Raw genomic sequence first — 25,932 nt, 5'->3', positions numbered from 1 at the left:
TTTTGATAAAGAATGTCATTTAATAAACTTGAGACGTCATCCGTACAAAGTTAGCGTTACTTTACAAAATTAGGACCATAATATAAATTGGAAAAACAAAAAAAAACAAAAAACCCACCAGTCTGGGCCTCAAGCCTCCTCTGGGAGCTAGTCCTCAAGGAGGCTCGGCCTGCGGCCACGCAGGAGTGAGGACAGGTGGCAGGGGCATCCTGGGATCAGAGCCAACCTGTGCAGCCAGACACATGCTGGAGCTAGGGCAGCTGATGGGCTTAGGAGAGCTGGCTTCTTTGCTTAACAAAAGCCCCTAGCATCCCTGTATAGCCATCTCTCCTTGCTTGTCACCCCCCGTAGACAACAGCCAGAGCCTTCCCCACAATGCTCTATGTCCAGAAGCCTCAGGAGCAGGCTCACGAGTCCACGGACAAACACAGGAAGGGCTTGAAGGACAGGGAGGAGAGGAGAAACAGGAAAACGGGGTCATAGCAGCATGGTAAGGACCTCAACCCTGGGGACAACTGAGAGAGCAGCTGTGTGTCTGGCGAGGTCACAGTCACAGTGTCAGTGGGGAGACAGCACCCGCAGAGGCCAGAGGCCCAAGAAAAGTTATCATCTCTATAGAGCCAGAGAGGCAGGCAGGGCCTGGGACCCGAGCCTCAGAGAAGCAGGTGTCCTGGATGTCCCCTAGACTTGGGTCAGGAACATTCGGACCTGAGAAAGGGAGGTGTCACCTCCTTGGGGAGCCTGCCTTTACTGCCCGTCTCATCTGAAGTCAGCCTTGAGTGTGGACCGAGCTACAGGGCCCCACCAGTCTGCAGACACACGGCCCAGGGCAGACACACAATCTCTGCAGTCAGTGTAGCACCTGGTCTAGCTCGTACTTCTCACAGAAGCGGCTGGTGAAGGGAAAGCAGGTGAGGTACTCGATCCAGGGCCAGTTGATGGGGTAGATGTACAGCCACAGCACCAGGGAAGCAAAGAGCCCAGCGAAGACCAGCAGCGACACGAGGATGAGGGCCCGCTTGCGGTACTTGTCGCTGGTGCCGAAGGTGATGTAAGGCAGGAAGGCGAAGGCCAGAAGCATGCCGCTGAGGAACCCGAAGATGTGGGCGATGTTGTCTATCCAGGGCAGGAGGCCACAGATGAAGAGGAAAAGCACAATGGCCGACAGGTTGAAGAAGGCCTTCCACGGCCGCTCCAGCAGCTGCCAGCTCTGGAACAGCTCCACGAAGAGGCAGGCGAGGAGGCCGAACTGCGACCCGGCTGGGCCCACCTGGGGTCAGGGAGGAGAGATGTGGCCGCTGACGCTGGGTGCCAGGTACCAGCTGTGGGGCATATCTCCCACTCGGAGGATGCCACAGGAGCTGCTGGCCTTGCTCTGTCCAACCCTGCAGCAAACCTGGGTGTGCTCTAACCCCGTGCTTAGCACAAGCCAGCCTGTCCTAGGAGACTACAGGCAGTGGAGAGATCTCAGGCCAGAAGGAGCAACAGACTCAAGACCTCTCCTCCTGAGGGTGGAGAGGAGCCAAATGTAGGGTTTCACAGAACAAGGAGCAAGGATCTCTGGGGACTCAAGTATCTCTGTTCTCTCCTGTCATGAATTAAGAGGCTAATCAATAGGTTCTACCTTAGCTGCCCATCTATCGGTAAGTTTGACACAACAGGGACTCTGTGCCCTTGTTGCAGATCCTGGGGTGGGACCAGAGCAAGAAGCAGCAGGTTGGTCCTTCCCATAGGCCACAGTGATCCTCCCCACAGGCCACAATAGTCCTCCCAACAAGCCACAATAGTCCTCCTGACAAGCTACAATGATCCTCCCCACAAGCCATAATGGTCCTCCCCACAGGCTACAATGGTCCTCCCCACAGGCTACAATGGTCCTCCCCACAGGCTACAATGATCCTCCCCACAGGCCATAATGGTCCTCCCCACAGGCCACAATGGTCCTCCCCATATGTTATAAAGCTTTAGATCCAAAAGGAAGGGCTCATCCCACCCTCTGCCCTTGTCTCCCAAGTTTGTACCTCTGCCCGGTAGGGGAGGAAGATGGCGCTGGCCAGGTTGCCTGTAATGCCACTAAGGATGAAGATGATGGAGATGCGGTGCCAGCCGGCCAGCTTCTCTAGGTCCCTCAGGATGGTCATTTGGAAGACCACAGACACAAGGCAGTGCACTATGCTGGGGTAGGCACATGAGCACCATCAGCCTTCCCTGTGTGCCCATGGCCACCCGCAGGGCACACCACAGCGCAGTCTAGCACTAGCAGGCTGAGCCGGTGTGCTCCGTCCGGAAGCCCTTTCTCCGGCACCCAAGAGGGGAGACATAGGAGTCTGAGCATGGGGCAACAGGGTGCCTCTTACCCAGCATGCAGGAATAGAGACAGCCAGATCCGGTAGAACTGGTCAGGGACCTCAGGGTTGAGGAAAGGCAGGAGCCCACACACCTTGTCCAAACAGTGCACCTGGGTGGGAGACACAGGGTCAGTAGTTCTGCCCTGGGAGGCAAGCCAAGTCTGAGGCTTGCAAAGGATAACGACCCCAGTGGCCCTCAGAATCCCTACAGCTTCCACTACCTGGGAACACAGCGTGGCGTCTTCATGGAAATAGCCATGCATGAACTCACAGTACTCCCGAGTGGTGATCTCGCAGCTGTGGACAGGGAGCAGACGGCTGTCAGCGTTCTAAAGAGCATCAGCCTACTCAGGCTGGAGCCCAGCACCCGGGCACGGCAGGCAGGATGGGACAAGCTCCTTTCTATATCACTGCCCCTCAATCCCTGCTTCCCCCCCCCCCATCACCCAAGAGCAGAGAACAGAAGACAGTTACAGAGGTCCATCAGCCTGCAGGGGTTGGTTGGGGGCATCGGCTCACCTGCCCTTGGTGCCGATGCAGCAGGGGCGGCCTTTGATCTTACAGTCTATGTGCAACAAGCCCGTGTGGTTGCTCTGGGCCTGCTCTGTGCAGATCTAAGAGACAGGGGACCAATGGCAGTGGGCCTCATGACGGAAAGCCAGCTGTCCCCACCCTCATCCCAAAGCTTTCTCCATGGATCTCCTACTCACCGGCCACTTGGTAATGTCATCAGGCCAGATGTGGGCTCCACTGGAGGCAGGCTCTTCACAGGTCCTGGAAGCAGAGGTCAGATTGAGCAAAATAAAAGGCTGGGATGCCCCAGCCTGCCACACCCACCCACCAGCATCACAGATGGCAGCTCCAACAGCTGGGTGCCACTCTGGACCCATAGGAGGCTCTCAGCTATACCTGGGGTCTTGGTGGCACACAACCGCCGATGGCTGCTTCTGGCTCAGGTCAGACTTGTCTGAGGGCCCAGTATCATTCTGCCACTTTACGAACGTGGCTAAAGTCTCCTAGAGGGTGGACAGGCGACCGGTCAGGCCGTGTCAGTCAGATGGTGTGGGCAGTGACCCCCGCAGGACAAGGGCTTTTCCCACTTCCCCAGGAACTGGTACTTCCTAGGAACTACTGTCCAGCTTTCCAAGCCTGGCTTTGGGCTGGGGAGGGAAGGAGGCCAGCAGGGGCAGGGGCAGGGGCAGGAGCAGGGGCAGGACCCACCGAGCAGTCCTTCTTCAGGGTCTGGATGCAGCCCGAGCGGTCATTCTGGACACAGCAGCCGGAGGTGCGCTCGATGTCGCGCTCCCTCAGTACCAGCTGCTCAATTTGCTGGTCCTTCCGGATGCAGGGTGAGAACTTTGCTCCCAGGTGAATGAGGTCAATCTGGAGTGGGGGAGGGGCTGTGAGCCAGTGCCCCATACTTGGAAGCGGTGGGCGGGGCACCCTGCCATCCACCCCTCTGCCCAGTGTGGAGTGGCAGGATACAGGGCTCCGGGGCATCCTGGGCCTCACCGAGCTGGGGCCAATCCAGAAGTTCTCCTGCTGGATGTACTTCACGCTCTCATACACGCCTCTGTTCTTCAGCACCTATCAAGGAGGTAGTTTGTGGCATTAGAGGAGCCAGAGCCCTGGGTGTGAGAAGAGAAAGGGACAGGGGTGGGGGCATCCCCAGAAAAGGGCCTCTAGAAAGAGGCTATGAGGCATCTCCAACTTGGGCCAGGGTACTGTGCTGGGAGATGCTTGGTGCCAACTGTGTCAAAGCTCCTTGGGAGAGGCCGGGACCCCCCAGGAGGAACCCTACTCACCAGTTGGGTGGTGACGTGCTGGGCAAAGCCCACAGGTGCGATGCCATAGGTGCAGATCACCAGCAAGGTGATGATGATATGAACGAATGTCAGCCAGTAGGTGAAGTAGGGCCTGTCGGGGGAGGCTTCCAGTCAGCCTGGCAGAGCTCATGCCCCGCCCCTCACGTCCTTCACCTGGGCACGGCAGGCATTCCTAGGCTCTTGGATCACCCCAGCTCAGCCTTCCCCACAGAAGCTTGGGAGGTGCATCCCCAAGTGTCTCTCTCAGTTCAAAGCCCACGATGGCTTCCCACTGCCTACTGCGTGAAGATCAAAGCCATCCCTGCTGCTAACTGGCAAGCCTGCCTGTGCTCACCTGCAATTCCTGCTCACCTCCCCTGCTTGTGCTTCTGGACCAGGCCACGGCCCCTGAAGCCCCAGGGCCTTTGTGCACACTTCACATCACTGGGGGGGCCCCACACCTCTGCTCACGGCATCCCACCCTAACAGCACCTCTCCACCCCAGCCGCTCGCCTGCCACTCCTGCCCTTTCTTACTTCACGTAATTTGGAGCCCGATGCCTATCAGGTCACACTGTCAACCACACTTTGGCTATCACTCTTTAATCTCCAGTTTCCCTGAACATCTCTGTGACCAGCTTCCCCCAGGATCCTTCACTCCAGGCGCCAACTCCCTTTGTTCTCTTTTAACCGCCTTTTGGCTTTGAGAGAACGTTTCTCTATGGAGCATTAACTAGAAGTCACTTATTTAGACCGGGCTAGCTTTGAACTCATAGACCTCTGTCTGCCTCTGCCTCCTGAATACTGGAACTAAAAGCATGTGCCAGCATGCTGGGCTTAAAAGATCATTTTAAAATTATTAGAGTTGTGTGTGTGTGTCTCCCCACATGACTCACAGGCATGTGGACATCAGACGACAACTTTGTGGAGTCGCTTCTCTCCTTTCTTTTTGTTGGTTCCGGGGATCAAACTCATCCCCAGCCTCACTGAACCGTCTTGCCAGCCCCAGGGCACCTGCCCAGGCGCAATGCCCCTCTCTCTGGGCTGCGTCCCAGAGACTGCATATGGTTGTGCTTGATCAATGTTTGTTGACTGACTGACTGACTGCTGTCTGGGGGCCATGTTGAGGATAAGGTAGCAGTGCCAGCTGGCTCTCTCCAGGCTACAGGGCGCTCCCTGAGCATGTGTGTGCCTGGGAGCTTGTCATTACCTGCAGGACCTGCAGGAGGCGCTCTTGGAATGCTTACTGACCGAGAAGGGGCCATGTTTGGGGTGAAGAGGTCTGAGAGGTTTGGAAGCTCTAGCCACTTAGCCCTCTGCTCAGACTGGCTCCTGGGGGCTCACCGGTGGCTATCGAAGCTCTCCAGCTGCCGCTGCACGGTGCTGCTGATGCTGCGGCGATAGCTTCGGTTCAGCCAGTTACCCACAACGCCCAGGCCGTAGTGCCTCTTCTTCCGGTCAAACGCAAAGTGCTTTACTTTGGAAGCAATGCGCTTGCCACGCTGGGTCCCGGGACCCAGGGCTCGGCCGCCGCTGTATTCTTTTCTGGTGATGACAAAGGCTCTTAGCTTGAGGACCCTGCCAGGGCTCAGCAGGGAGGGGCTGGAGAGTCCCACCAGGTACTCACAGCGGGATGTGCACTCCATCCGGGGAGACCGGGGAGGCAGAGTGTGGGACACCTCGGAAGTAGCTGGCAGAGAGTGGGGGGGACTCAAAGACATCGTCAGGCATAGAGCTCATTTCTTCCTGGAGTAGAGGGACACCAAGGACAGTGTGAGGAGCCACTGCCCCAAGGACCATTGTAGCACTCCAATCAAGGGACAAGACAAAGCTATACAGTCTCTTCAGGATGGAAGGGCAGCCGCATGCTTGTCACCCCTGACTTTCCCAGCGGGTTCGTCCTCCACTCCACACCCCCTTCTAAGGGAGCCCAGACCAATGGCTCACAAAGGCCATACCCCACCCTGCCTCTGGACCTTCCTGGGATCCCACAGGCCACAGTCAAGGCCAAGGTCACTCCTAGCTCTCAGGCCACCCCATCCCCCGCCCGCCCGAGTCCACACACCCCATGCTTGCCTTACTAAAAAAGGAGGAGTCGAAGGTGTCAGCTCCATCGACAGCATCCTCCTCCAGGAAGCTGGGGTAAGCGAAGCTGCGTTTGACATGCCGGCACCGCTGCCCAGTCGCATCTAGCACGGAACGCCCCTGGGCATGGAACAGAAGTGTCAAGGAGGACTCAGAACCCCAGGAACAGGTTGGCAAAGGCACAGGACATTGGATAAGTAGATGGGCTGAAGGAAGTACTCAGAGCAGGCCAGGATGGGGCTCTGGCTGCAGCCGGCCCTACACAGCCTCTCCTTCCAGTAATCAGGATCAGCTCTCAGCTCTTCCCTCACGAGCTCTTGCCTGCTAATGTGAACAGGTGGTGCCCAGGCACTCAAGGCATCCACATCCAATACTGTCATGCTCATGTCTTGTCCCCTTGCTGCAGCCTCCTGGCCCAGCACACCAGGCCCTTCCCATCGGTCTGACCCTTTATCTCCCCCTCACCCCCCCCCCCGCCACTCCTCCCATAACCCATAGCAGAGGAGGCGCTGAGGGCTCACAGGGGAACTAGGGCCTGAAGGACATAAGTTCTGGCCTTTAGGGTGTGCGTGCATTCACTACTCTGACACAGAGGGTAGACATGTAGGTGAGTGGAGTGGCTACCCTGGATGGAGACATACATCCTTCAATGCAGACCTTACCTTGAGGAGGGCGGCGGCTGCCTGAAAGCTCATATGGGCAACAGATATCCTCTTGCGGCGGGGCAGATGGGAGTAGCCAGAGCGGACACTGGTGAAGGATGTGAGAGAAAGGACCCCTGGAGTCAGAGGTGGGTGGGCAGCGTGAGGCCGGTCCACCTCGTCTGGATGGCGGAAGGCCCTACCCCGAGCCAGTGGATCCACAATCTGCAAGAGACGTGAGTGAACAATGTTGCCCAGACCCTGGGAGAGCCACTTGCTGCCCGTCACCTCCAGGGGGCCCACCTTGGGCATCTTGCACGGTTTTGGAGACTCAGTGCCCTGGAAGGATGGCACCTCCTGGCTGGGCAGCTCCAGTTCTCTCTGGCACGAGGCCTTGAGGCGGCCGTAGTGCACGCTGCAGTGGTGCAGGCTGCGACGATGCCAGTTTTGTCGCTTGCCCTCCCAGTCGCCGCTGACCCCAAACCACTGGGCTGTACTCCTGCAGAACAGATACGGTGTGGGCAGAAACCTGTGCACGCACCTGTCCTGGTGCACAGGAGGTGAGGGCGAAGGTACATGTGTTAAAGGAGGAGGCAGGGGGATGGTGGTACATGTGTGTGTGTTGGGAGGGTGATGTGTGAGTTGCGGGTACACGAGGTACACGGATATGAGGTGACGGGAGGCCATGGTGCACGTGTTTAGGGAAGGTGGTCTAAGGGATGGCGGTGTGTATGGGGAGAGGGGACTTGAGGGTGAAGGCATGTGTGTTCCTGTGTGTATATAGGGTAACCAATGGACCATGGACCCTGCCATGTACCTTCAAGGCCCTAGGGAATCAGTGAGCCTTCCCTGCACCCCCCCCCCTGAGTTTCCAGCTACAGCCCAGTGACCAGGCGGAGAGTGAAGGCTACCCCATGAGAGGTGGGACTGGGAAGGCTGGAGAGCCCCTCTGCAGTGTGCTGTGGAACTTCCTGTCAGGTGCACAGGCCCAGCCCCAGTCCCCTCTCATCCCATTAACACCATCACTTCAGATTCTGGCCTTCCACGTCTACAGGGAGCTGCTACTCCCTGACTGTCTACACTGCTGGAAAGGGGACACAGGGCTCAGGCCCCGGGAAAGGCCAGGCCACTGGGGTGACCAGGCGGGGCTCAGGTGCTCACTTGCGGATGCTCTGGGACAGGGAGGCCTGGCGGCGGAAGCCGGGGCGCTTCTCCACACCCTCCTGCCATCGTCCCCGGGGCTCCTGTAGGCTGACACTCTTCAGGTAGGCTGGGTTCTTGCGCCTCTGTGGGGAGGCAAGGAGAACATGAATGAGTGTCTAGGCCACTCACCTGTTGGCTGCTTTGGGGCTCCCATTCAGCCCTTTTTATTGCAGAGTTGAGGACATAGCCCAGACCCTTTAACACGCTAGCCCGCTGGCTGCACTCAGTCCTCATTATGAACCTAAAGTGAGCATTTTCTAGCAAGGTCTGGGGATACAGCTCAGGTTGGCAGTGTGCCCAGCATGCTTAAAGCCCTGGGTTCCTGTCCCAGCACTACCCACCCACCCCCACCCCCACCCCCGGTGCGGAGGTGAACACTTGCCACTCAGCACCTTTCTACCCAGGAAGTAGAGCAAGAAGGACCAGCAGTTCAAAGTACTTGTTGACTATAGAGCAAGTTCGAGGCTAACCTGGGCTACACGAGACCCTGTCTCAACAAACAAAACACAAGTTTTCCACTATACAAACCTCAGTGCAAACCCTCCCTACCCATGATATGCCCATATACCAGAATGTTCTGCCTCTTCTCACGTGTCTTAGAGCACTCTCAGGGTGAGCGGGTGGCCCCAACATAGCTCCCCTTTATGTTTCAGGCTGTGTGCAAAGCCCACGCTATTTGGGGCCTGTTTTCAATGAGCTCTTTATGGGGCAGGAGTCCCAGATGGACGTAAACAATGACCCATCCCCCTAAGAACAAGGCGCTGCAGGGGTGGCTGCTGGCACTGTGGGACCCCATGCCCACTCAGGCCTCCACAGACAGCCCACAGCAGGGCCAGGGAGGGGAACTGTAAACAGCCAGAGCCCAGGCTTCCCAACAAGGCCTTTTCTCAGGGACAGTGTTCCTTGTCCCTGGGTCACCAGGCAACAGAACTCCCAAGTTCAGAGTTCAGAGCCTTGCTCCCTGCAATCTTTCAGGCGTACGTTGAGGCTGCAGGACTGTCAGTAGACTGAGATGGAAGAATGTGTCTAGTTGCTGTGTGGGCAGTCACATCTGTGGCCTGTGGCGGGCAGCCTCTCACCTCAGGAAGCATGCTATCCTGGTCGCCGGGGGCCTGGCTCTCTGGTGGCGGGATGGTGATGGAGAGGTTGGGTGGCTTCCGGCTCTGCAGGCGGCTACCAGACACAGATGGGAGGTTGCTGCCATTCTTGTCAGCTGAGGCCATGGTGGGCACGATGCTAGAGGAGAGGCCAGCACGGGCATCCAGAGGGGCCGCAGGACCTGAGAGGATGGAGACCTTGGCACTAGGGAAGGCCACCCAGCACCGGCACATGCCTACCCCGTGTGGTCTCAGGCCCAGCTCCAGAGAGAAGTGGCTAGACCACACCTGGGCGGGGGGAGGATCTTGGGGTCTATTTCTGACTTTGATTTACATCTCAGTCTCGCCGGGGTGAGGAAGACTTTGACTTCTGCCTTAGTCCCTTGGTGGTCGGACTCTCTGCTTCGGTGAGAACCGAACCACCAAAGGAGCAGAAAGAAGTGGGTGTGGTCGGAGCAAGTCAGTGGCCAGGGTGGGGGCACAGACAAAGGGCCCTTCCTTGGTGCTGGTGGGAGGCTCAAGAGACGACCAGACACACTACTGCCAATAAAGTGCTCTTGGGGTTGCTGGGCAGGTACCAGCTGCTGTGACCAGCGATCAACCCTGCAGGGCAGGTGCATTTCCTGGGGAAGCAGGCCTAGAGTTATGCACAGGAAGTGGTGGCTCAGTCTAATTCCCAGAGGGAAGAGAAACCCACCATGTAGGTCGCCCGTCCCATAAGGCTGCCTAGACCCTCCTTGGAGTTAAGCGGAAGCCACTTCTAATGGTGTGCACCTATGATCCCAGCTGCTCAGGAGGCTGAGGGAGGGAGGGCCTTTGGTTCCGGAGGTGGAGTGGGGTTCAAGGCTAGCCTAGCAACATAACAGGCCTCTGTGTACAAGCCTGTGATCCCAGTACTTGGAAGACCGAGGACAGAAGATTGTGAGTGTAAGGACAGTCTGGACCAGCCTGGGCTACATCTGTTAGAAAGAAGCGAAGGAACGAGAAAGATAATTGAAACTACCACTAGCCTGGGATTTCTCATTTTCTTCTTCCGTGTCAGGCTGGCCTTGAACCTGCTGTATCTAAGGGGGATCTTGAATTCCTCATTCTCCTGCCACTCCATCCCATGTGCTAGGATTACAGCTGTGTATGTGGTACTGGAAATCAAGCACAGGGCTTCATGCCTGCTAGGTAAGCGCTCCTCCAAATCAGCCATATCCCAGTCACTAAACAAAAGGACTGAGTGTGGCAAAGCAGACACTGAGCTGGGAGGCATCCCTCAGGGCGGCCACTCTCTCCTGGAAACAGCACAGGTTTTTAAAACAGCTGAGGTTCTCTAGTCTGGTCTGGGCGTCTTTCCCTTGAGGACACACAGACTGGCGTCTTTGCCTTTGACAGGCAAGGCCTCACTAAATGGAACACACCAAGACTCCATTCCTGATGGCTGGGCACACAGGTTGCCTTGGCTACTGTTGGTCATGCTGTAAGGTGTGTAAGACAAAGATCTAGAAGTGGGAGGCCGGGAAGAGCAAGGCTGTGGGGCATTTTGGTGGATCTGGACAGACAGTCCTGTAAAGAGAAGGCCACCTTTCCCTGCTCAAGCCACTGAACCCCACTGAGCCCCACTCCCTTCTGATGTCTCCCAGGCACCTGCTGTCTGTTTCTCTCCCTGCAGCTCTGGGAAGCTCACAAGTCAATGACCAGCAAAGTGCCAGTGGGTGGTGCCTGGGCCACCACACGGAGGCTATGTCCATCTTGTCTGCATGTGTGTATGTAGTCTGTGTGCCTGCCTGGTGACTGCACATGAACATTAGTGCACAGTAGGTATGTCTGGTGCCTGTGGAGGGTAGAAGAGGGCAACAGATCCCTGAACTGAAGTCACAGAAAGCTGCTTGCCACCACGGGCATGCTGGACTGACACTAAGGTCCTCTGTAGGAACAAGAGCTCTTAACGGCTGAGCCATCGCTCTGGCCCCTAGCTCTCTCCACCTTCACCCTTCTGTCACTGTCTTCAGACAGCAGAAGAGGGCATCAGATCCCATTACAGATGGTTGTGAGCCACCATGTGGTTGCTGGGAATTGAACTCAGGACCTCTGAAAGAACAGTCAGTGCTCTTAACCACTGAGCCATCTCTCCAGCCTGACTTCCTATTCTTTAAGGCTGAGCTCCTCCATGTGGCCTCCAGCCACATGAGCTCCCCTCCCCCAGCTTTGTCCCTGACTATCCACCCCCTCAGCAGACAGTGGGTGCCCCCAGATTGACCTGTGATAGTTTTGGCTTGCCTTAGAGAGAGAGAGAGAGAGAGAGAGAGAGAGAGAGAGAGAGAGAGAGACAGTGCCAGCCCAGAACCACCGTCACTCAGGCTTCCTCCCATGAAACAAAGACAACGAGATACTCGATGCGCAAAGCAGCCACAAAGCATCCCTCCAGCGCGGCCCCACACACTGCTGGAACATCCCAGTAGCGTGCTCACCAGAGATAGAAGGTGACAGCTACCAGATGACCCAGGTTGCGACCCACACATACAAAGAATGCACACATTAAAACAAAAAACAAAAACCAGAGGTGTGGGTGCAAGGCTTTAAGCCCAGCAGTCAGGAAATAGAGGCAGGCAGATTGCCAGGGCTATAAAAGCAAAGTCCTATCTCACATAAAAAGGGTAACAAACAGAAGTTGAGACAGAGGTCAGCACATGGTCTGGTGTGTTCACGGTCCTGGGTTCTATCTCCAGCAGGCGCCCACAGATGCTAGGTCTCTGCCTGCACTGGTCACTCTGACTGCTGATCACCACGTGGCAGAGAGCACCTTCTGGCTTCTGCCTGGATGCCACTTCCCCAGAGAGGCTCTCCCTGCTGCCTGAGATGCACCTGGCCCCACTGCCTGCCAGTGCTCATCTCTGAGGCTGAGCTCATTGTCCCCAAACCGAATAGAGGAGTAGAGGTCTCGAGACCACCCACCTGGCCAGCCGCTTCCTTCCCCTCAGATGTGCGGGGCTGGGCTCCCTGGGCTGGCTGAGGGTGTCTACACCATGCTCCAATCCTTTCCTCAATCTCTGGGTCTCCTGGGGTCAAGGTGGACAGATGGACTGACAGATGGCTGTGGGTCAGGCAGGGCAGCAGCCAAGCAGGCCAACCTGTGAGAACAGACGCGCAGGTGAGGGGGTCATGCCAACTGCCAAATCTTCCCATTTTTTGGACCTTAGTCTCTCCATGCATCTGCCCATCTCCCACAGGGGCAGGAGACCCTGTGTGTGCGCCTCGTGGTGTTGATCCAGGTGGCAGTGACCATGGAGTGTTGACCTGCCACCACTCAGACATGGAGCCAGGCATGAAGCTCTGCCCTATCCTATTCTGTTTTTAATATCACCTTTAAAAAAACATTTTAGCCTTTAGAGATACGGTCTCATGCGTCTAGGCTGGCCTTGAACCTGCTATGTAGCTGAAGATGGTCTTGTACTTCTGATCTTTCTGCTCTACCTCATAAGCACTAGGATGACGGGCATGAGCCACTACTCCCAGTTCACTATCTCGTTACTAGAAATATTAAATTCACAAATCCAGGAATTGTTGTTGGCTTTTTAAAAAAAATTAATTAATCTCTCCCCCCTTGTGGGCACCAGCTCATCAAGCCTCCATGGCAAGCACGTTTGGGAAGAACGTGTGTAGGTGCTTTGCCTGAACGTATGCCCGTGCCCCACATGCATTCCTGATGCCCACAGAGGACTGAAAAGGGCCTTGGATGCCCTGGAATTGGAGTTACAATGTTTGTGAGTGGCCGTGTGGGTGCTGGGAACTGGACCACTCAGCCGTGTCTCCAGCCCCGACCGCAAGCACTTTTACCCGCTGACCCACCTACTTTACCCTGACTACTACTACTTCTTTTTTTTTTTTTTTTTTTTGGTTTTTTGAGACAGGGTTTCTCTGTATAGCCCTAGCTGTCCTGGAACTCACTTTGTAGACCAGGCTGGCCTTGAACTCAGAAATCCGCCTGCCTCTGCCTCCTGAGTGCTGGGATTTCTAAGAATCGAAAGATGGGTCAGTCCTAACATGCTTGCCATAGAACACGTGGGCCTGAGTTTGATTTCCAGCAGCAGCAACAACAACAGAGCTGAGCATGGCGTTGCGGATTTGTAATCCCAGCCCCGGATCAATGGAGGCAGGAATTGATACATGGGGTTGGTTGCCCAGAGGTCAAGTTCCAAGGCAGCAAGGGACCCTATCTGAAAACAAGAAAGGTGTGTGTATGATCCCCGAGAACGACACCCAAGGTTGTACACACACACACACACAGATGGAAAAAGGGTTGGGTCTGGAGCTAGCGGTGAGTTAGTAGATACAGTGCTTGCCATGGAGGTATGAAGAACCCATGCAGACCCACCAACAGCAGCACCTGGAACCCCAAACACCTCCCGTGGGACAGACGACCTTCAAAAGCCCAAGGGGCAGGTAGCCTGGTGTACACACAGCAAATGAGGATGTTTTCTGGCCTCCACCCGCACCACGCACCACGACAGACACACCCCACTGATGCAAGTGTGAACGAGTGAAAGAGGGAAGGAAAGGGACCAAGGCTGTAGCTCGATGTCAGGTGCCTTCCACGTATTCAGGAGGCCTTGGCTTCAACCTCCAGCACTACAAACACAAACTTTAATTTCCATGAGGCGGCCTGATACTAGGGCAATGGAGACCCCTCCTGCCATTTGTTTGGTTTTGCTTTTTCTTAATAATTTACTGATGTAGAATCCACACAACAGAACATTAACCATTTGAAAGAGAACGCCACGGTGCCTGTGTTGTAGAAAGCCCTGTGCAGGCGTATACTACAAACAAGGCACAGGAGCACAGCAGGTCCTCCTTGGAGTAAGCTCCAGGAGCAACTGGGAAGTGGTACAGTACCTGGGCACAATTAGTGTCATGAGTGGCAGGCCCTGCTTAGCCCTACGCACACCTACTGTCCCTCAAATCCTTCCAGATGAGATGTTGCTATGCTTCTGATTTGTAGGCTCAGAGGGGCTGATTAACTTACCCAAGCTCACACAGCAGGGAACGGGTGCACCTAGGATCCAAGTCATCTGACAGTGGGTGTGAGACACCTTAGGAGTCTGGGCCCCTCCTTTCCTAAAGCAGGGGTACATTGGTGCTGGAAGACTCTTATCGTAGGGCCAAGGGAGTCACCCACGCAGGGAGCTATGGTCTAGCATTATAGTGACTCTCAAAGCATGATTGGCAGAGGCCTAGGCTGCCCAGAGGCGGCCTACCATGCATGGAGAACTGGAAGTAGGGGCTGCTGTAGAGCCAGGTGATCTGCAGACCCTTCTAGGCTTTGCTGTACTGAGGCCTGTAAAACTCTCCATGTCACAGACCCAGAGCATTAGGTGGGGAGGAGGCAGAGCAGGCCCAGGTCATTACTGCTTCTTTAAGTGGGACCAAGGGCCTCAGCTTTGGCTCCATCACGCCAAAAGTCCTGTCCCTCAGCCCTCTGAGATCACAGATGGAAGACACTAGGGGCTGGACTGGCAGACTCTGAGGAGCCCTGCTAGTCACACGTAGACACTGCCAGGGGAGAGTTCCAGGACAACAGCCTCACCTGGGGCCTCCACATAGAAGCTCCTCAACTGGCCTGGGACCAGGGTGCAGGGAGAGGGCATTACTCTGAGAAACTGGCACCAAGGGAGAATGGCAGGCAGCAAGAGAGAGAGAGGTGGCAAAGAAGGTCACCAGCAGAGATGGGTCCAACTTTCTGCACCCTGAGAACACCGCCTGTGGCTCTCTAGCTGACAGCGATGAGAGCCTTCTGGAATGAGGAGCTGAAGGCCCTGCCCAGGAGTCAGCAGGGCCGGCTTGCCCAACTCAGCCAGCCAGACTGGGATGGTTTGAATGCGAGTGGCCCCACAGGCTCATGTGTGAATGAAGCAGTGAACTGGTTGGGAAGGATTGGGAGGTGTGGCCTTGAAGGAGGTGTGGCCTTGTCGAAGGAGGTGTGTTGGTGGCAGTGAGCTTTGAGGTTTCAAGAGCCCGCATGCACCAGGCCGGGTTTGTTTCTTTCTCTGTCTGTCTGCTGCCTACAGACCAGGATGTAAGGATTCCGCTACTTCTCCAGCAACCATGCCTGCTGCTACCAAGCTCCCTGCCATGATGGTCATGGCCTCACCCTCTGATACGGTAAGCAACTCCCCAGTTCATGCTTTCTTCTATAAGCTGCGTGGTCATGGTGTCTCTTCACAGCAAGAGAACAGTAACTGAGGCCCAGATCTCTCCCCTGCACCTCTGCCAAGCTCCTGTCTCTGAGGCCCTGCAATCTTATGCCAGCCTTGCCAACCTGGCCAATCTCTGCTGCTTCTTTTTTCCCCAACAAAATATTTTTATGATTTGGGAATTTTATAAAATGTACTCCTATCCCTCTCGCTTCCCACGCCTCCAGAACACCTTTCTCCCCTTGTGTTCCTCCCAAACCTACCGAGTTCAATTTATGTTACCCAGGTACTCATTGGAGCATTGTCAGACTCCCAGTGGCCAGCCCCTTAAGAGAACTGAGTCTTCCCCCATCCACATCCCTGCCAGAAGCCACCAACTGTGAAGAGTCACACTTAGCATCTTTATCACTTTTTGTTTGTTTGTTTGAGATAGGCTGTCCTGGAAAACACAAAGACGCGTGTGCTTGCGTGCGCGAGCACACACACCCCCCACCCCCCCACCTAGAGATCCACCTGGCTCAGCCTCCCCAGTGCTGGGATTAAAGGTATGCTCTACTGCCTGGACCTTATCACAATTTTTACAGACTCTCTTCAATAGCTTCTCTCTCTCTCTCTCTCTCTCTCTCTCTCTCTCTCTCTCTCTCTCTCTCTCTCGGGGGTGGGGGGAGGTTGTCACAGAAGCCCCTCAATGTCGCTCACTCTCAGTTTTGACTCTACAGACATTAATATCACTGCAGAGGAAGCTTTCCTGCCCACAGAAGCTTGGCCAGGGATCAGGGACATCCACATGCATCCACATGGCCTCTGGTGACAGCAATGGTCATAGATAACACGGACGGCAGACTGTAACATGGTCTCTGGCGGCAGCACAGGCCATGGACCACAGAGGTCTTTCCTTAACCCAGAAAACGAACCATTGTTCACCTCTGGTGTCTTCTTGTTGCTCAGAGTCTAGGTGATCATGCGGCTGGCAATGTGTCAGGGGTAGGACCTGTGCAGGCTCCCGACTGTGACACGCCGCCCTGCCTTCCGCATCAGCTGCCCTGCCAGTGCCCTGGGAGCAACCTTTGTATTTACTGCGCTTCTAAGGCGTGTCACCTCCAGGAAGCCTCTCACCACCCTGCTCTGTCTCACGCTGCATCCCACAGCTCCTGACAGCAGGAGCCCCCTACTCTAATCTCCCACCCAATCACTGCCCATCAAGTCCTAGCTGGATGAGTCTGGTGAGGGCAGGAGTCTGTGCAGCTGGGGACGGACTGCATGGATGCTGGGCTGAGGCCGTCTCTCAAACTCTGCACTTGGCTCTGGAAGTCACTCACCTTGCCCAGTCCCTCTGCAGGGCTGGGATGGAGGTCTCTGGGTGCTGGCTGAGGATGAGGCCTGGTGGCCTAGTTCCCTGGTCGTCCACAAACACTCTTACCCCTCTGAGGAGCTGCCCCTAGAGCCCAGGCCATTCCAGCTGGTGACAACCCCTGCCCCAAATATACCCAGGATCCCTCCCACCCCACCCCCTAGCCAATCTCCACATGGAAAAGGCAGACATGACTTATGGCCACAGGACAGGGGAAGTTTGGGACAATCTCAGGGTCCCCTAGAAAGAAGTCCGACGGCAGGGGTGGGTCAGAGGCTGTAAGGAGTCACATGCCATCTGTGAAGCCAGCACCGAGCTTCAAATGATGGTCCCTAAGCTGCATCCCTGTGCCTCAGTTTCCCTTCCTGTCCACTGGCAGTTGGACAAGGTGATGGCTCAGACCTGCTGACCACAGACAGCCTGGATAATGAAGGTTTTTCTCTGCTACTTTCTCCCAGAACTTCTCCTGACCCCTCTGCCCCAACCTGGCACGGGGGCGAAGTCCAACCCTTCTCAGGACTGGGCGGGCTGGCAGCTGCCTGGCACAGTGGTGGGAATTATCAGATTTGCTCTAGTCCCCCGTGTGACCTATGTCCATGAAAGGCCACAGAAACTAGACCAAAAAAAAAAAAAAAATTGCAGGAGCCGCCCTGTGCGCCCGCCACTTATCTCCCGCCCCCAGAGGTGCTTGCTCACTGCAAAGGAAATTGTGACATCCTGGGAGCAAGCTTCCTCTTGCCCACAGTCATATCCGCCGAGCTCTCCGACCCTAGACTTGCTGCCCAGCTGGCCCATGGGTGGGGGTGACAGGGACCAAAGCCAGGATTATGGTCTCTGCCACCTGCTCAAGTTGGATCCTGGTCTAACTTCTAGGGAGAAGTCTTTCTCACAAGAATCTTTACCCGGAAACCAGGGCGGAGGGGTGTCAGTGTTTCCTCTTCCTCTAGGGTGGTGTCTACCACGGGGTGGGGGTGGGGCAGACAGAAGAAGAATGCAGTGTAAAGCTGAGATTTCCCCCGCCTCCCCCCCCCGACCCCCCCCCTCTGCCCCAGGAGCCCTTGGTAGATGGCCTCCACTAGGGGTCAGCGCGCTCTCCAGAGAGCCTTCCGGATAGCACCACCCACAGAGTGGTGGCCCAGATTAGGCACACAGAAACACAGGCTCAGAGACTACCTAGAATGTCCCACAGAATCCGGTTTCCCCACAAAGGGTGGGGCCCAGCCACTCCCAAATGAGGCAGGTCCAACCCAGGCATGATAACATGGTAGGCAAGGTCACCCTCAGGGGGTACTCCCCCAACCACACTAGGCAGGGTGCCCTCCCTTCCCATGCAGGTGGCATATGCTTAGATTCCTCCCTCTCTGCTCCAAGAAGGGGTAGACCTGTACCCACAGGTCTGACCTGACGCACCCCCACTATCCTGGAAGCCCAGCGTTATTAATGATTCCCTACACCTGTAAGCTCTGTAGACTTGAGGAAACAGAACATTGAGGGAGCATGTATTCCCAAACAAGCAGGCGCCTGATGTAATAGCCAAGGCCACATATGGGCCAGAAATGTGGGCAGCGGGAGGGGCCAATGGACAAGAAGTGGGTAGCCCTCTCCCCTCCATGGACAGGGGCAAGACCATTATTCACAACTGGATATGGCCAAAGGGGGGTGTTACAAGTCACAGAGGGCTTAATAAACTACACCTGCCCCAGAAGCCTCACTCAGCCACGTCCTGGGGCATGCAGAGAGCGGGCAGAGGAGAAGGGGGTGGTGGCAGACAGACCATATGCCATGTCCTTGTTGAGTCACAGGATGATGACAGTGTGGGCTGGGGGCAAGCAAGTAACTTCTCTCCCCGGTTTCCCTGCCGCAGAAACCAAAACTGCATCTTCCCTCCTGTGGCCCTGCTGGGAACCTCTGAGTTTTTGAAAGCTGAAGAGAGGAAGTGGAACCCTCAACTGTTGAAATCCCGCTAAGAAAGAAAGAAAGAAAGAAAAAAAAAAAAGGTTTCTGTTGCTGGCCTCCCAAAGCTTGACAGCCCTGGTGGCCGTGGAAGGCTAACCCATGTAAGACAGACTGTCATCTAAGAAGTCTCCAAATTGGTGCTACACAGCCAGTGACTCATTGCAGAGCATCTCCTGGCCCTGGGAAGAGGCAGGAATGATGGAGCCAAAGGCAGAGAGGTGAAGAGGCCAGGTCTGGGGCCAGGACCCAGAAAAGGTCACAAAATACAGAACGGGGGGTGGGGGGGACGGATGCATCGAATAGAAGCTGCAAGGAACACAGAGAAAGAACAGAGGGCTCTGTGCTCCTTCCTGAAGTGTTTTTTCCTCAGAGGTATGGGCCACAGGTGGTAGCACAAATGTGGCATGTGTGTGTGTGTGTGTGTGTATGGCTGTATGGAATCCAAAGCCTTATGTATGCCAAGGCACCACACTCTGTTGGCCTGCACAGGCCGGGTGGCCACCCACAAGAAAAGAAAACTGGCTTGTGGGTTCACAGGCTGCACAGACCTCACAAGCAACAGGCCTCCCCCACAGAGCCCTCACTTCTTTCTCCCCCTCTTCTTCCCAGGGCTTGTGCCAAACTTATTTCACAAGACCAGACCTGCAGGAGCAGGCCCAAGGACTTGGCAGCCTGCTGGCATCTTTGGGGGTATTCCACATTCAGACCCTAAGCTCTCGGTTCCCTCTGACCCAACTAGAGCAGCTTGGGCACCATGGCCCACCACAGGCACGGGAAGCGGGCACGAGGTTCCAGGGAGCTGCCAAGAGCAGAGCGTATGTGAGTTTGTCTGTGTGGGTGTGCCACCCTGCTCTTAGAGAGGTCCAGCCCGGGCTCCCCCTCTCCCCATCTATCTGGCCTTTCTCTGGACTGGACTACTGGCCAGCCAGATCAGCAGAGGTGCAAATGCCTTCTGCCTCTGCTGGGGACTCTTGTCCTAGGAGCAGCTGAGGCAGGGGACAGTTTCTGTATCCCCAGAGCTCAAGATACAACAATTGGGCATGGGTGTAGCTCAGTAGCAGAAAGCTGGCTTGGCATGCATAAGGCTTTGGATTCCATACACACACACACACACACACACACACACACACACACACACACGCACAAGATGCTAACATACTGGGAAATGGGTATGCACTAGGAGCTGCAGCTCAAAGCTCCTCTGGAAACTTCATGACTCTAGAAGCTGCTGGCATGTCCCCTCCAGCCACAGAGATGCAGGTGCTCTGAGTAGAACTGAGCCCTCTCACACCCCAGGCAAGCAGCAGCAGATCATGTGGCAGGGCTGCAGGCTGGGATGCTGACCACAGCTTTAGGGGACAGTACAGAGACAGCCAATGGGCGGCTGGGTTCTAGGCTACTTGTCTAGCCGTCTGGTCTCCAGAGAAGACTATATATTCTGTCCCACTTCTGCTGCCCCTCCCTGGGGGTCAAGACGCCAGGACAAAGGAGGCTCCTACAGAGGGAGCGGTTCACACTGGGCACCACATCAACATGAGCTTGCTTCCATATGGAAGCTCTGCCTGTCATAGGAACATTGGCGACTGGGAATTGGGTTTTCATCAGTCTTCAAAACCAGAAGAGTACAGGCCCAGTGGTCAGGGCAGGATGCGGTGTAGCCTGGGAGGGGGTGGGTGCAGGGAAGGCTGAGTAACGTGGTGATTTTATTTCTCTGGGCTTCCCTGACACCAAGATGTGACACACCACACTGCTGGGGTTTCACCTGATACTGGCAAGCCAATCGCCCACCCAATTTCCATCCACCATCTTGGAGCGTGGCTACAGAGATAGGAGCTGCCTGACTAGGAGAAGCAGGGCCAGCTCTACTGTGTGATTGTGAGCAAGCTACTTAAAACCTCTAACTCAATGTGTTGTTTATGTGGGTTCTTGAGACCTGGGTGTTTCTGTCACCAGTAACCAGGGCTCATCTATCATACAGCATGCTCCACTGAGGGACAAAGTCTCACCCTATCCTACAGAGTCCTTGCATAGTGTGGGTCCTTCAGCCAGAAACAGGTGGTGCCCAGGTCAGGTATGAGTGCTCTAAAGCACCAAAGGATTGCAGGTTGCCCTGAGATGTTTTCCTCAACATACTCAGGACAGGGCGCTCGGCATCCTGCCCAGATCTCCTTCTGCAGGGTTGATGCCTCTCAGCAGGAAGGGAACACGCCAGCTAAACACTTTTTGGCTTGTAAACCGTCATTAAGAAGCTAATAAACTTGATTTTCCAGAACTCTGCCCTGGGGCACCCTACTTCCCCAGGAAGCGGCTGGTCCCGGTCACAGTGGGTGCCAAGGGAACTTGGACACAGGGCCATCCAAGCTGTGCCCACAGCAGGTGAACCTTCAGTGCTACCTGCTAGCACTTTGGGGCAGTGTAGGACTCTCATGGCATGCTGGGAGTCAGAGTCAGGGCTCACGTGTGGTCTGTCACGGTTTCCTCTGTGAGATGGGATGACAGGCACTTACATGGATGGCAGGCAGACCCTGCATGTACAATGCCTGGTGCACCAGCAGTAGTTAACTAATGGCTTTTCCCCCTTGGCACCATGACCCACCCACTCAGCCTATGAGCCAAGAGCCACGTGACAAGATTCTCCCTGACAGTTTGAGTTATAAATCAAGGCTCACTGATGTTCAATCTCTGCGCTGGGGCTGTAGCCCACTTGGGTCGTGAGTTTTTTTTTATATTTTAAAGAATTACTTTTATTTTTTTCTCTCTGTGTGTACAGGTGTTTTTATCTGTGTGTATTTCTATATCCCACGTACAGTGCCCGTGGAGGCCAGGGGAGAGTGTTGGGTACCCTGGAAACAGAATGTCAGATGTTTGCAAACCAGCATGTGGTTGCTGGGAATTGAATCCAAGTCCTCTGCAAGAGCAGCTAATATGCTCTCAGCCCCTGAGCCAGCTCTCCACGAGTTCTTAACCCTACCCCTCTTGAAACATGAAAAGCCAAGCGGCAAAAGGGCGTGTCTGGAGTGGCTGCTCCACCTGTGTAGCTGGGGTGCAAATGCCTCTGGCTCCGGAAAGCTCTCCTCTAGCATCCACGAGGATCGAGGAGTGGCAACACCTATAGCCCGACTCAGCTATCAAAGAGCTTTCACAAGCATTATCTCATTAACCTAGGGAGGGCGGAGGCCACTGTCATTATGCAGCCTGACAGATAAAGTCCCTAAGGGCCCAGCTGAGCCTTCAGTTTTCAGTCCTGTGTCTACCCAGAATACCACAACAGGTTCTGCACCCTTCAGGGACCCACCTGGAGAGGGAAAAGGCACCCTGTGCCAGGGACCCCGGGCGGGTAGCTCCCCTACACCACTGTGACACTGTGGACATGGGTTCAGTGGCCACTTACTGAGGCAGGGGAGCAGGGCTTTGCAACATGCTCACTCCCAGCCCCAGGGGTTTCTCTACCACAGACACTGTTCCTTGTAGAGTTCAGACCACCCTAACATACTTTCTGTTCTGACATCCCAGCAGCCTACAAGGCAGGGTTTCTCCCATGACCCAAGCCTGTGCCAGGCACAGCAGTCTTGCTGCAATGATGGCTCACTTCAGTGTCTCCACCAGTCCCACCCACACGTCCACAGGCCACCTCAATCCTACGAGGTATAGCGGAGAAACCGAGGTTAGTCTACTTAAGTGACTCCACTACACAGCTATGTAGAAACTGAGACAAGCCTACTCAAGTGACTCCCACCCTTCTTGCAGACTCGAGTCTGCTGGCCCCAGGATCGTCCCTCCTGGGCCTTAAGCGTGGAATCACCTGCCCCTCTAGCCAACCATGGTGTCTATCATCCCACACCCTGCCAGAACTCACTTGGCTCAAACCACTAAGTGGGGAGCCAGGACAGTGAAGCTGAAAGTCCCTTCCAGCAGCTGCTGAAACCCAAATGCTTACATCTGGGTCCCTGAATAAATCTGGTGAAGGGAGAATGGTGCCCAGTGACTCTCCATAGCTCTCTGAAGATGAGAAGAGATTTCCCTTATGCTGGTCTGCTGCCTGGGAAGGCCAGGGACACTTTGGGGCAGTCCCTTCCTCCCAACAACGGGGCAGGCGTGGCTGGCTCCTCTTGAGAGGTTGCTTGTGTGCCAAGAGCTGCCCGGCCTGGCAGCGTCCCTGTCCCAGGGCCATGCTGGCTGCTGAGGTCAGCCAGCACTCCTCCCCCAGCCTGTCTGAGCTGGATAGGAAACTAGGAGCTGCTCCCAACGGCACAGATGGTGAGGTCACTTTGGAAATCCCCTTGAGCAATGGGGCAATATCTAGGCAGGATCCCATGAGTTCCAAGGAGCATGCTGGATTGGGGCGGGGGATGAGCTGCTTGGAGAACACACCTCCCACATGCTGTGTGAGGGGATCCAGGCCCAGAAGCCAGCATCAAGTTACCCAAACACAAACATGAACACTTGCTGGCCCCTTGACATCTTCCTGCTGTCATCTGGTGCCTGTCTGAGACACAGTTTATACAAGTCATGGAGCTAGAGAGATGGCTCAGCAGTTAATAGCACTGGGTGCTCTTCTAAAGGACCCAGACTGGTTCCTAGCACTTCCAGGGCAGCTGGCAACTGTCTGTAATTCCAGATGGGGGGTGGGGGTGGGGGTCTTCAGCAAGCATCCCACCCACACATGTTGAACAGACACACAACCAAGGAGGGCACTGTCCAGAGCTCAGGTCACAAGAAAAACATCAGTGAGCTCAGAGTAGGCCTGAGCCCCCAGTGGTCATCCTGCTCCAGTCTGCAGTGATTTACCCCTGCTCCTTTGGAAGTCTCCTCCCCTCCCCCACAGCAGAGTGCATAGAGAGGGTGGGAGTGGGGCAGGTACTGACCAGAATGAGCAAGTGAAGCTAGAGTCACAGGTTTGGGGTAGGTGGCTTTGAGGAGGTCTGGGTGTTTAACTTTATGACTTCAGAGCCATATACAGTAGTGGTAACTGCTACATTGTAAAGGTCTGGTCTTCTGCTGGGTTTCTGAGACAGGGTCTTGTAAAGCCCAGACTGGCCTCAAACTCACTCTGTTACTGAGGGTGACAAACTCCTGACTCTCCTGCCACTACCTGCCAATGCTGGGACATCAAAGCACACACCACCAAGTCTGGCTGCACATCAGGGTTTTATGGTTAAAAAGACCAAAATCAACCAACCAACCGACCGACCCGAGACACCTGCACCGCCCCCCGTCCCACCACTCCCTTCTCACCCCACCAGGGCTCCCAAGCAAGAAGTCCAAAACTAGACAGGACAAAGGGAAATGGAAATATTAGTTGCTGGAAGAGAGGATTCTGGCCCTGACCTACCCAGCCAGCAACAGCCCCACCTCCATTCCCAGAAAGCTAGGAGTACAGCCCAGGAGCCCAACTCCATGGTTTTGGGGGACCCTGTGGGTGGAAAGCTCTTTACCAGCCTCCATCCCTCACTGTCACTCAGCAAATACTACAGCAGGGCCTGAGCTCACCCTGACCAGGATTCCTACCACCACAGGGGCAACCCATCCTGTTGGAAGGAAAGAGAGGAGCCACAGGCAATCAGTGGATCCCTTATTCCTTAGATGTTACTTTCCTGGTGTACATAGCTAGGGGAGTCAGTTCTGCGTTCAGAAGGAAAATTCCAGTTGGTCACATGGCATTCCCCTATCCGGGAGGCCTCAGCTCATCCAGCTTTGGGAAACTCCATGGGAACAGAGCTTGGTCCTGCCCTTCCTCCATCCCCTGGGCTACTCTGGCTTACCTTGAGCTTATCCTGTGTCTGAAGCTATCCTGGGTAGAGTACTACAGATCTGTGCTTCGCGAGAGCCACTGTTCCCAGCTCCTCCTCCACAGGGCCAGTGGCCAGCCGGCAAAAGATAGATCTGTGGCACCCACATAGGATACTTGCCAGGGCAAAGCCTGCCCACATACCTCTTTATCTCTCATTGAGATTCATCCTGGTTCTTCCCAGCCCCTGGAGAAACTTAGGTAGGGAAAGAAATTCACAAGAAGTACCCTAGTGGGCTGGTGGTCATAGGATGGTCACTCAATGTTGACTTTTGGGGGGCCAGATTCTGTACTGTGGGGCAGACCTGTAATGGCCAAGTGTCTCCAGGGATTGTCAAATATCCTTAGCGGGCAAAAGCACCCCTAAGCTGAGAACCACTGCTTGAAACCAAGTTTCATTTTCTTCTCCCTGACTACAATCACAACAGCACAACATAGATGCTGGGGACAGTATTTCACCACAAGATATCACCCACCCTGGAACCCCCAATGTAGCTGGTTGAGAAACAGCAACCGCTCCACCTATGGGGCAATTCCTCTGGTACACCTCACCTTCGCTCTCTATGTCCCAGCCCTACAGACTCGCGGCTCAGTGTTTCCTGGAGCTGGATCAAGGTATGGACCTGGCTTCCCTTCTGCCCTGGGGTTGCGGTAGAGATCTGGGTCCTACAGAACTTTCGCTCCCTAACTTTCAATCCAATGCAGAAACATCAGCTGGGGGCCCAACTCTCTAAACCCCTCGGTCCTTAAGCCAGGACTCCTGAGTACACTTTCTGAGCCTCGGACTACTCTGGCGGTGTGAGCCTTCCCCATCCCCCACCCCCGCACCTGTTACTACCACGCCGGCGAAGCTCCACGCACAAACTGCTGCCCGGGGACTTTGGAAGTTCACCCGGGAGACAGGGGAGTAGAGTCTTAAGGTCTAAAAGGGATTTCTGGTTGGAGGCGTAGTCGCATGTTCCAACACTGGGCAGTGCCCTCTCTTCCTCTCTGGGCTTTTAAACTTTTGCGCAAACCATGCGCCCAGACATCTGGTGACTGTGCCCCGGGGAACTCTTTAGGCGTCCTGGTCCCAGCAGAGGCCAAGGATCTGCGGGAGGGATCCAGCGGTCCGGCGGGCACAGAGTCCAGCCTCGGCCTCCAGGGCGCTCCGCGGGGCGCGCAGTCCCCGACCTTCCCCGCGGTGGAACGGAGCAGCCCCGTGAATCCCTAGCCACCCGCGGCCTAGCGGACCCGAGCTCCGCCGCACCCAATTCCCCGCGCTCACCTCTCGGAGGCCCCACGTCCCGGGAAGCGGCTGAGAGCAGAGTGGGCAGCGGCGGGGCGGCGGCTACAAGGCTGGGCGCCAGCGCTCCGCCTCTTCCCTACCTGCGCGAGGGCGCAGGGGCGGGAACTGGGGGTGGGCGGGGCCTCATCGAGGCGGGGCTTCTTGGTGTGTGGGCGGCGCTTCGGGGGGCGTGGTCGGCCCGCGGCTTCTGCCTGG

General features: G+C 55.6%; 1 protein-coding gene across 5 annotated transcripts; it reads right to left on the bottom strand.

Moving 5' to 3' along the window:
* Rhbdf2 (rhomboid 5 homolog 2) lies at positions 1-25,796 on the bottom strand. 5 transcript variants are annotated; one of them, XM_021177493.3, is made up of 19 exons: positions 25,717-25,796; positions 12,119-12,294; positions 9,161-9,360; positions 8,040-8,164; positions 7,182-7,377; positions 6,900-7,103; positions 6,229-6,357; positions 5,780-5,898; positions 5,497-5,697; positions 4,154-4,265; positions 3,861-3,935; positions 3,570-3,731; positions 3,258-3,364; positions 3,059-3,122; positions 2,868-2,962; positions 2,570-2,645; positions 2,358-2,458; positions 2,022-2,175; positions 1-1,270 (listed from the first exon to the last, which is right to left on the bottom strand). In XM_021177493.3, exons 3-19 carry the CDS (start codon positions 9,302-9,304, stop codon positions 851-853), a joined length of 2,484 nt encoding a protein of 827 aa, XP_021033152.1. In that variant the 5' UTR covers positions 9,305-9,360; positions 12,119-12,294; positions 25,717-25,796; the 3' UTR covers positions 1-850. The 5 variants fall into 5 exon arrangements, with proteins under 5 accessions (XP_021033152.1, XP_021033150.1, XP_085685535.1 ...); XM_021177491.3 differs by having other exon boundaries at positions 6,900-7,377; XM_085829409.1 differs by lacking the exon at positions 12,119-12,294 and having other exon boundaries at positions 25,717-25,788.
* Between the last annotated feature and the right edge of the window lie 136 nt (positions 25,797-25,932).

This window comes from Mus caroli, unplaced genomic scaffold (assembly GCF_978045245.1).
Source record: "Mus caroli unplaced genomic scaffold, Mus_caroli_1 scaffold_13, whole genome shotgun sequence".
In the NCBI taxonomy this organism is placed as follows: Eukaryota; Metazoa; Chordata; class Mammalia; order Rodentia; family Muridae; genus Mus; species Mus caroli.
The sequence above is the reverse complement of the archived record's forward strand: the minus strand, read 5'-3'. Positions and strand labels throughout refer to the sequence as shown.

Coding starts and splice junctions, on each gene's coding strand:
- Rhbdf2 (XM_021177491.3), bottom strand. CDS start 9,304: ATGGCCTCAGCTGACAAGAATGGCAGCAACCTCCCATCTGTGTCTGGT. Junction 6,358..6,899: donor CAGCCGCCGCCCTCCTCAAG/GTAAGGTCTGCA, acceptor TTCCATGCCCAG/GGGCGTTCCGTGCTAGATGC. Junction 3,732..3,860: donor TCTGGATTGGCCCCAGCTCG/GTGAGGCCCAGG, acceptor CCCCCACTCCAG/ATTGACCTCATTCACCTGGG.